General features: G+C 38.5%; 1 protein-coding gene across 1 annotated transcript in view; it reads left to right on the top strand.

Annotated features, from left to right (window-relative positions):
- Positions 1–5,791: 5,791 nt before the first annotated feature.
- Positions 5,792–11,871, top strand: part of si:ch211-168k14.2 (phospholipase D1) — a gene marked incomplete at its 3' end in the record, with an annotated part of 103,843 nt that continues 97,763 nt past the window's right edge. The window contains 1 exon segment of the mRNA XM_039006203.1: positions 5,792–6,120. Coding sequence (XP_038862131.1) covers positions 5,792–6,120 — 329 coding nt within the window.

Here is an 11,871-nt window from a genome sequence, read left to right as displayed (position 1 = left end):
GACGATCAGTATTTACCTGGCTAAAAGAGAAGGATTATAATATCTACTGTTTACAGGAAACCCATTCGACAGTTTTAGATGAAGTTTTGTGGAAAAAGAACTGGGGGGGCGAAATATATTTCTCCCATGGGCAAAGAAATTCAAAAGGGGTGATGGTTTTAATTAATAATAACTTTGATCCAAATGTGCAACTTGTCCAAACAGATCCTCAAGGTAGATGGATTATTTTAAATATGTTATTGGACAATAAACATATATGGCTTATTAACCTATACGGTCCGAATAATGATGATCCAAGCTTCTTTGACAATATATATAAGAATGTATCAACTCTACAAGCAACACTAGACTCTATTATTATAGTGGGAGATTTTAATACGGTCTTAAATACCTCTATGGACCGGAAAGGAAATCACACTACAAACTATCACCCTCAGGCACTTAAGGAAATCAGGAATGTCATGGATATATTGGAATTAGTGGATATATGGAGACTTAAATACCCTGACCTAGTGAGATATACATGGCGGAGGCTTAATCAAGCTAGTCGCCTTGACTACTTTCTTATATCATTCTCTCTGGCACCAAAAGTTAAAAAGTGTTTGATAGGGGACAGAATGCGGTCGGACCATCACATAATTGGCATATATATTACTCTTACAGAATTTCCACGTGGGCGAGGATATTGGAAATTTAATCAAAGCCTACTAGATGATAAATTGTTTAGAACTAGGACAGAAGAATTTATAACTGACTTTTTTAGACATAACATAGGTACAGCAGATCCCCATATTGTATGGGACACTTTTAAGTGTGCCTTTAGAGGCCATGCAATTCAGTACTCATCTATAAAACAAAAGCAATTTCGATCAAAAGAGTCCATATTAACAAAGGAAATTGAAGGACTAACAGTACAGTTAGATAACAATAAAAACGGTACCATAGAGGCACAGAATAAGTTAGAGGAAAAACAAAAAGAAATGGAGGAACTTATTCAAGAAAGATCCAGTGTAATATATTATAAAAATAAAGCGAACTGGATGGAATATGGGGAAAAATGCACCAAATTCTTTTTCAATCTTCAATATAGAAATGCTACCAAAAAAAACGTATTAAAACTTGTTACAAATGATGGAGTCACGCATGATTCACCAAATGATATTTTGAAAGAGGAAGTAAAGTACTTTAAGAATATGTTTTCGTTTCAGGCTCCTCCATCTCCACTAACTGAAACTAATTGTATGGATTTTTTCCCTAATAATAAGGTAAAATTAACATCTGTACAGAAAGACTCATGTGAAGGCCTAATTACAGAGGAGGAACTACTTGATGCAATTGGGGCCTTTAAGGATGGGAAAACTCCAGGACTGGATGGCATACCAGTGGAAGTATACAAACATTTTTTTGATATACTCAAAGGACCATTATTAGCTTGTTTTAACCACTCCTATATAAATGATAGATTATCAGACACGCAACAAGAAGGTGTGATATCATTATTACTGAAACAGGACCCAAGTGGTATATATAAAGATCCAGTCCATTTAAAAAATTGGAGACCTCTTACACTTCAGTGTTGTGATGCAAAAATCCTAGCAAAATGCTTGGCGCATAGAATAAAAAAAGTTTTGTCAGATATTATTCATCCTAATCAGACAGGTTTTTTACATGGACGATACATTGGAGATAATATAAGGCAAGTACTGGAAACAATAGAACACTATGAAATATCGGGGACACCAGGCCTGGTTTTCATAGCTGATTTTGAAAAGGCTTTTGATAAAGTACGACTGGAGTTTATATATAAATGCCTAGAATATTTCAATTTTGGGGAATCTCTTATAAAATGGGTAAAAATTATGTATAGTAACCCTAGGTGTAAAATAGTAAATAATGGCTACATCTCAGAAAGTTTTAAACTATCTAGAGGAGTAAAACAAGGTTGTCCACTATCGGCATATCTATTTATTATTGCCATCGAAATGTTAGCTGTTAAAATTAGATCAAACATTAATATTAAGGGATTAGAAATCCAGGGCCTAAAAACTAAGGTGTCATTGTACGCTGATGATTCATGTTTTCTTTTAAAACCACAACTAGAATCTCTCCACGGCCTCTTAGAGGATCTAGATACATTTGCTATCCTCTCTGGATTAAAACCAAATTATGATAAATGTACCATATTACGTATTGGATCACTAAAAAATACACATTTTACATTGCCATGTAGTTTACCAATTAAATGGTCTGACGGAGATGTGGACATACTCGGTATACAAATCCCAAAAAAAAGAAATGATCTCACTCCAATACATTTTTATAGAAAGTTAGCAAAAATAGATAAGATCTTGCTACCATGGAAAGGAAAATACCTGTCTATTTGTGGGAAAATCACCCTGATTAACTCTTTAATCATATCACAGTTTACCTATTTGCTTATGGTTTTGCCTACACCTAGTGACCTGCTTTTTAAATTATATGAACAAAAAATATTCAATTTTATTTGGAACGGCAAGCCAGATAAAATTAAAAGGGCCTATTTATATAACGAATATGAATTCGGAGGGCAGAAATTATTAAATATTAAAGCATTAGACCTCTCACTAAAGGCATCAGTCATACAAAAGTTATACTTAAATCCAAACTGGTTCTCTAGTAGATTGGTACGAATGTCTCATCCTATGTTCAAGAAGGGCTTTTTTCCCTTTATTCAGATTACACCTGCTCACTTTCGGTTGCTTGAAAAGGAAATAATCTCCAAAATATCTTTATTTTTTAAACAAGCCTTAGAAAGTTGGTTGCAATTTCAGTTTAATCCACCTGAAAGGACGGAACAAATAGTACAACAAATCTTGTGGTTAAATTCAAATATAGTAATTGATAAAAAAACTGTATTTATCGAAGAAATGTTTAAAAAAGGTATAATTTTTGTGAATGATATCATAAATAGGACTGGTGGAGTAATGTCACACATGCAGCTAACACAGACATATGGAAATGTCTGCTCTACCCAAAATTACAACCAATTAATTGCAGCATTACCACAAAAATGGAAGAGGCAGGTAGAAGGGGATAAAAGTAAGGAACTTGTATGTCGGCCTTATATTAAAGAACATAAATGGTTAAAGAAAAGTGTGATAAATAAAAACATATACCAATTTCATTTAAGGACCAAAAAACTTACAGCTGTGCCATATAAATTGCAAAATAGTTGGGAAGAGATTTTCGATGTACCCATTCCATGGCACATGGTTTATGAATTGATATGCAAAACAACGCCGGATTCAAAACTTCGAATTTTTCAATTCAAATTATTGTACAAAATTCTTGCAACTAATAGAATGTTATATATATGGGGGATACAATCTTCCCAGCTCTGTAGATTCTGCTGTGAGGAGGCAGAGTCATTAGACCATTTATTTTGGTATTGTCCGCATGTAGCTCGTTTTTGGTCACAGGTCCAGGAATGGTTGAAGAATTGCAACATTTGCGTAGAACTAACGCTACAGATAGCAATACTGGGGGATTTGAAAAGCCATAGTCAATCAATCAATAATATAATAATTATTTTAGCAAAAATGTTTATTTTTAATTTACAATCCGTGGAAGCTATGAGAATAGGAAGATTCAAATCTTTTGTGAAGCATCACAGCACAGTTGAAAAATATATGGCAAATAAAAATCCGAAATGGATGATGTTGGAAGATAGATGGGAAAGGTTGAGTGGAGCTGAAGGGTGGGACTAATAACAAGATAAACAATGTAGGGCATACGGGATCTGTGAAATGTGTATAGGTGCGGAGCTATTGTGAAATAGCACAGTTACAAGTGGAAATCAAACTGGATGGACAACAGAAATAGAGGAAGGACTAAGAACAAACAAGAGAGAACTATTATAAAGTAGACTGTGTCTGTAAAATGTGTATAAGATGTATAAATTGAAGGTAAAAACAGAAATGTTTATCAGTTTACTCCAATTGGGGGATCGGTGGTAGGGTTTGCGGTGAATAATAATAAAGGTATACTCTTTAAAAAAAAGTATGTATGTCTATGTAGGTATGTGTATGTATATATGTGTATATGTATGCATACGTGAATGGATATATATATTTACCCCAAAAAATATGGGGGATTGGAAATGATGCAGACAATTACATTGGAAGCAACATTCTTTCCGCAATATTAAGCTGATCCACCCCCCAAAATAAAATAAAAAATAAAAAAATAAAAATTATTTAAAAAAAAAAAAAAAAAAAAATTGTTTGTTTTCCATTTCATATATTCAAAACTACTTAAAAATATTTTCCAAACATTACTTTTCTGTCCCTCCCTTATTTTCTCCTTTCGCAGCTTTTGTCTAATTGAAAAAATGTCATTTTTGCCTCTGTGGATTGACTAACTTTTTCAAATAATACCAGATAGCCTAAAATAATGAATGTTTTAATCTGCCCTTGGACACTTGTGGTACCTCTGAAAGAATCAGCTGAAGACAACTGAGGCAGCCAACAGCGCTACATATAGTCTAAATGCATTTTTTAACAAACTGCTCATAACCAGCAGAATACCACTCTGCACCCCACTGCTGGCTTGCACCTGAAATTAAGCAGGGTTGGTCCTGGTCACTCCCTGGATGACAGACCATATGTTGCAGGAAGTGGTGTTGGAAGGCCAGTAGGAGGCACCCTTTCCTCTGGTCTAAAATAATTATGTCTCACGGCATTGATTGTGTAGGGTGCTGTCTTTTGGATGGAAGTTAAATGTTTCTCCTGACTCTCTGTAGTCGCTAAAGATCCCATGGCACGTATTGTAAGAGTAGGGGTGTTAACCCGGTGTCCTGGCAAGATTTTATATCTGGCCCTCATACCATCACGGCCACCTAATCATCCCCAGCTTCCAATTGGCTCATTCATCTCCCCTGTAACTATTCCCAGGTTGTTGCTGTCAATGAGAACAGGGTCTCAGTCAACCTACTGGGTAAAATATAACACAACAGTGCATGCCATTTTTCTCTATCTGCTCCTGAACTATATATATAACCGCCTTACTGCCAGCAGCCAATTAACATCCAGCTCAGGAAACTCTCTCATTCCTGGCCTGTATCTCTCTCTCTCTCTCACTCTCGCTCTCTCTCTGTCAGTGTGTGAGAGTATGGTTGAGAGAATGTGCAAAGCTGACATCAAGGCAAAGGGTGGCTGCTTTGAAGAATCTCAAACATATTTAGATTTGTTTAACAGTTTTTTGGTTACTACATGATTCCATATCTGTTCTCTCCTAGTTTGGATGTCTTCACTATTATTCTACAATGTAGAAAATAGTAAAAATAAATGTAACGAGTATTACCGAAGGTGGCTTCCCTTCCTGTTCGAGTGGCGCTAGGCGGTCGTCGTCGCCGGTCTACTAGCTGCCACCGATCCCTTTTTCCTTTTCGTTTGGTTTTGACTAATTGATTTCACCTGTTTATTGTTTGGTTGTTAGGGTGGTGCTATTTAAGTTCGTTTAGCCCGTTTCTGTTTGTGCGGGCTTGTCTTTCTGTTTTGTATGAGGTTTTTCGTTTATTTTGGGGTTTTCCACAGTCTGGATTTATTTTCCAGTGTGTACTTTATTCAAGTCGGATTTTTATGCCAATGTTTTTGACCTTACCAGTTGTTCTTCTGGTTGGACATTAAAGAGTGGTTTTTCCCCATATCTTTGCTCTCTGCGCCTGACTCCTCACAATTGTCCTCATTGATCGTAACAGAAGCCCGCACCACATATGGAGCCAGCAGGAGCAGCGACCACCCCTCTCCCCACGATGGAGGAGACAGTCCTTCATCACACGTCCATCCTCCATCGCATCGGATCAGCTATGGATCTAATGATGGAGAGGATGGATCGTTGGGAGAGGAGTGGTCTCCCTACTACCCCACCTACCCTCCCTCCAGCAACTATACCATCTCCTCCAGCGGGATCCGGTGCCAGCGCTTTGCGTATTACGCCTCCAAGTCAGTACGATGGAGCGGCGGCGGGGTGCCAGGGATTCCTGCTACAATTAGATCTGTACCTGGCCACCGTTCGACCAGCTCCCTCGGACGAAGAGAGCGTGAGTGTCCTCGTCTCCTGCCTGACGGGTAGAGCCCTAGAGTGGGCCAATGCGGTCAGGAACGTGACAATAAAGAAAAACCCTTGAATAAGTAGAGTCACGAATCGGCTCGAAGTTCGTAACAAAAAGGGAGACAACGTGGAGATAAGGAACAACAAAATATATGTATTAACTAAAGTAAACTAAATACAATTAACAATGGTGTGTGTAGTCAGTAATCAGTAGTGTAAGGGAGTGGTTGCGTGCATACATGTGATAATGAGGGGTGTTGAAATGTGCCAAAGCAAATAAACAAAACAGCCACAAAAAATGCCACAACCAAAATCTATCAGTGTCTCATGGAGAGAGTCTCCTCAATGAATGGGGAAGTGGTGCATTTATCCTGGGACACACCCGGGCCCAGGTGTGTCCCATGTCAGTGATGACCCTCCCAGCTCCGCCCGGCAGACAGAGTGGGAGGGTCGTCACAGCAGGTGTGTCCAAACTCTTGACTGGTAATGTATATATTTTTAAAATATATTTTCCTTTATTATTTTCCCCTAACCCTACCATCCCTCCCCTAATTGGAGTAAACTAATGGACAACAACACTTAGGCTTCTACTTCCAGCTTATACATACTATATACATTTCACGGACACAGTATATATTACAATAGTTATATTTTGTTTGTTTTTAGTCCCATCCTTCAGCTCCGCTCAACCCCTCCCATCTATCTCTGAACACCATCCAGTTTTGATTTCTGTTTGCCATATATTTTTCAACTGTACTGTTTCACAAATGTGCTGAACCTTTCTATTCTCATAGATTATACTTTTTGCTAAGTTATTATTGTTGATCGATTTGACTGTTTAAATCAGCCAGCAGTGCTATTTACAGAGGGGGACATAACTTAACAGTGATCTAGGGGTCCTCAAATTTTGGGGAAATCTAAAGCACATGTCCTGCATTTCTACACAATCTAATATGGCCCATGGTGTTTCTAGCCATCTCTATTTGGAACAACTAAAAGTTGGCAAACATTCCCACAGTCATCAAGCTAGGTAAGAGATTATTAAATATGTTTAAGTGATTGATAAGACTGAACTAGATCCCTGGATGAAATGCATGCCCAAATTAAACTGCCTGCTCTCGGGCCCAGAAGATATGATATGCATATAATTGGTAGATTTGGATAGAAAACACTCTAAAGTTTCCAAAACTGTTAAAATTAGTATAAACAGAACTGATTTGGCAGGCGAAAACCTGAGAAAAAAGTTTTTGGGGGGGTTTTGTAGTTTTCTATTCAATGTCATTACAGTATCCATGGACTTAGGACTCAAATTGCAGTTTCTATGCTTTCCACTAGATTGTTTCAGGCTTGTTTCAGGCTTGTATTCTGAAAAATTAGGAAGTAAGAGCAGTCTGAACTAGTGGACCCTGCCGTGTCACAGTGCTTTTTCATGCGCGAGACCGAGAGAGTGCGTTTCTTGTTTACCTTTTAAATTGACGACGTTATTGTCCGGTTGAAATATTATCGATTATTTAGGACTATAAACATCGTTTGACATGTGTCTATGAACTTTACGGATACAATTTGGATTTTTTTGTCTTCCTGTTTTGACTGCGTTTGAGCCTGTGGATGACTAAAGAAAACACGCGAACAAAACGGAGGTTTTTGGATATAAAGAGACTTTATCGAACAAAGGGAACATTTATTGAGTAAATGAATGTATGCTGAGTGCAACCATATGAAGATCATCAAAGGTAAGGGATTAATTGTATCTCTATTTCTGACTTGTGTAACTGTTCTACTTGGCTGGTTAATGTTTGTAATGATTTGTCTAGTGGGCTATGTTCTCAAATAATCGTAAGGTATGCTTTCGCCGTAAAGCATTTTTTAAATCTGACACCGTGGTTGGATTCACAAGAAGTTAGTCTTTAAACCTATGTAAAATATGTTTTGTTTTCTGAATTTTTATAATGAGTATTTCTGTATTTGAATTTGGCGCCCAGCAGTTTCACTGGCTGTTGAAGAAGTGGGACGCTAACATCTCACGTACCCTAGACATCTTCAATATCAAATTTCAGCCAGACTGCCCAGTCAACCCGAGCCGCTTACACCCCACCAGTCTAGTCAATAACTCAACTCTCTCCCCAACACAACTTCCTTTTGATCTTTTTTTTTTATTGAATAATTGAAATGACCATTATTCCCAGATCCCAGACTGTAGCTTTAAGCTTAATAAGTAAGCCGTCATTGTAAAAAACAATTATTTCTTAACTGACTTGCCTAGTTAAATAAAGGTTAAATAAAAAATATTACAACATTTAAGCTGCTATCCTGTATCTACTGTAGGTCTACCCATCAACTCAAGATGGAACTTTGCATCATTCACTGATATTGTTAATATAATGCAAAATTCACCTGAGCTCTGTAGACTGGTCTTCCCTGGCTGTCTGACCCTGCTGGGACACCTGTCACCATCTGATCCTGTTAAGACATGATGGGCATATTGTTGTGTACTGACTGTGCACTAGATGACTACATTCCCGCGGGTGCCTGCGGGTCCCAACATAGATAATTGCGGAGCGGTCAGCATTTTTCATGCTGCAGGCGGGAGCGGGAGGTCAGACAGATGACTTTGGGATGAAAATATGTTTGCTGTCCCACAGATTATTTTTGAAACGGTCCTCTTTCTGTTTTGTATGCATTTTTCACACACTCACAATTTGCTGCTTCAACTCAGTAGCCTACCTCTCGTAGTTGGGCGTGAGAGTTCAAGTGCGCCTAGTATGCGTGGTCTCATTGAAATAAAGTACGCTGTGTACTTGGGCGGAGAATCACGTAGCAGTTAACTTGAATAAGAAATGTACTTAAATATGATTAGACTGTAGTTTTCTACAGTGTCTGTAAATAAATATTGATAATAAAAATAAGTGGAGGGCTCTCAACCAACGTGAGTCGAAGTGCAATCAAAAAATGCAACCATATTGAAAAGTCACAATGCATACATAGGTTGGGCTACTATGGTAAGCAAGCGTTGCGCCTTTTCATTTTCAATAAGTATGGATTACCCATTTATCTGTCTCTGCTTGCAAATGGTCCCCCTAAAAGTTATACTATATCCTATTGTAGCGGCTCTCGTAGGTGGTATGAAGAGTGGACCAAGGTGGTAAGTGTGTGGTAAGTGTTCATGATTCCTTTATTTCAAAAACACTCAAACAAAATAACAAACGTGAAAATGAAAGCGCACAGTTCTGTCAGGTACAGACACGAAACAGAAAACAAGATCCCAACACCTAATGGTGGGAAAAAGGGCTGCCTAAGTATGATACCCAATCAGAGACAACGATAGACAGCTGCCTCTGATTGGGAACCACACTCGGCCAAAAACAAAGAAACAGAAAACATAGAATGCCAAGCCAAATCACACCCTACCTAACCAAATAGAGAAATAAAAAGGCTCTCTAAGGTCAGGGCGTGACACCTGTAGGACAATGCAAAACGTAGCAAGTGTCCCTTTCATCATTCTTGCTGCTTCCAGTTCAGTAGCCATACCTGCAAGATCAGGTGTGAGTGTGGTCTCAATTAAATAGAGTATGTATACAGTACATGGGCGGAGAAGCACGGCGCAGATATCTTTCCAAGGTAATGTACTTCCTAAATAGGCCTATAGTTTGCTACATTGGCTAGAAATAGGCCTACATTTTGATCACCCATATTTCTTCGTATGTGCTTTCTGTGGAGGTCGGGCAGCCAGCAGAAAATACAGAGAAGAAGGGTTGGTAATGTTCTCTTGTTGCGCTGTGATTGGCTCAGTGTTCTGTCGCTAATGGGGACACGACGTCAATGCCACATCTAAGGGTAGAGCTAGAAAATTCAAGTCCCTTGGGTGCTGCCATAGAGTTACATTAGAAGTGCCCATCCAAGAAGGCTCAAGGTCATTAACCACAGATAAAATGACGTTAAATCACGTTATATCTACAGTAGCTTTATTGGACTTTATTGGACTGTCCGATCATGTCAACATCATACTTTCAAAATCTTAGCTAGCGGTCATCATGAATCAAGTCGACAATCTACTGGAAAATCCTTTGAAGAGAAATGATAGATAAAACGTATCGATGCTCATCATGATTCAACCTTTTTTTCAGAGTTCCCAGTTGTTTTGAAAGCACCATATATCCAGAGAATGACAGACTTTGATGACAGACTTTGATGACAAAGTTTGCCCACGAAGGACCGCCGCGCCACCTTCCTGTTCAAGTGAGCACAGCACAACAAGGAGAGTCCAAAAATGTATTGTATGCTGCTGCAAAAATGATGTAATATGCCAGGCAGATATGTATATTGTAGCTAAGAAAGTAATACTAAGTGTATGTTGTGTAGTAAGCTGTAAGTAACCCATGTGTCTCACCCTAATCATTTGGTCTATTTTCACCTCTTAATTTTGCCTGCTGTTCTGACTTGGTGGTGCACATGTAGCCTATAACCTGTTTTTAAGAAATTGAATCATTGAATATTGTATGAGCTTTCATTTTCTGCTTATATGACCCCTTTATTTATCCTACGGTCCTGACTTGGTGTATATGGAGAACACTGTAAGAACAGCTCATGTTCTGAATTCTGTTGCTGTACATTTCAAAAGTGCTGAGCAAATAGTTATATTGACTACGTCCGTCCTAGCTCACGTATTAATGTCTTAATCGGAATTACAGATTGCCTCTTATCCGCTTGTCGTCCCCTTATGCCATAAATTGTACATTTCAATTGCAGGTAGAAACGACATTTGTTTAAGCAAGTCAGCGGTATAAGCTATGTTTTTTTAAAAGGCAGTAAATGAGGCTGAATGAACTGTTTCACTACCAGGCAAGGCTTCGCTGATAGCCAGGTGTAGCATTTGTAATGCTCTAACAGTTTGTGGGCACAGCTTGTCACCGTTATAGTGCAATTAATGTATTGTTTAGTATTGTGTTATGTTGTGTAGTGGCATTGCTGGCATGCATCACCAATGTATATATATGTTTTGCACCACCAAGATGCTGAAATCGCCACTGAAATTAAGTTTTGCATCATGCGATAGAGTCTTTATGGATGTGTTATGAATGACCGAATGTGTCTCACTTAAAACTAAGTATTACAGGACACTGCATAATGTGTCAATAAATAGGTTAATATTCTGCTGATGTATTAAGCTTCTCTCATGATCCACAGGATACTGTAGGGTGTGAGAGGAATTTAAATAAGTTGATGGACCTGCAAAGCTTGCGTTTGTGTGTGTGTGTGTGTGTCAGAACCAAGATGATTTGGAGTAGGTCCGCACCAGGTATTCCTCTTCTGTTCCAATGCTGGAGACCAGGGCTTGATTACAACCTGTTACAATAGTGCCAACATTTTGTGGCTCGTCTTTCAGCGGGGGAGTGGGTGAATGTGTCAAAGACCTGACTGGGCCCAGTATGGCTCGTTTTTGTTGTTAGTGTGCTAAGGAACATGGTGTAAGGTCGTCCCCAGGCTTTTGCACACACAGCACATACAAGCCTGGGATATAAACCAGTCAAAGTTGGCCTTAGTGGGAGTAACCATATAGTTAAAATGTGATTTGAAACCTAACCCTAATTAATGAAGGCCAAGTTTAATGTGTTGGTCCACCAGACTATCAGCGCATTTGGGCGGAAGTGTCTGGAAATTAGATTAGGTGTAATGTGACTAACATGACATCACTTTAGAGTGTATGCCATCCTTAAGCACAACATGTCACCCTTTATAAAACACATGTTTATATTATATTCGACATAGTGGGTTATGTCACAC

The sequence above is a fragment of the Salvelinus namaycush genome, chromosome 13 (genome assembly GCF_016432855.1).
Source record: "Salvelinus namaycush isolate Seneca chromosome 13, SaNama_1.0, whole genome shotgun sequence".
Lineage (NCBI taxonomy): Eukaryota > Metazoa > Chordata > Actinopteri > Salmoniformes > Salmonidae > Salvelinus > Salvelinus namaycush.
The sequence above is the reverse complement of the archived record's forward strand: the minus strand, read 5'-3'. Positions and strand labels throughout refer to the sequence as shown.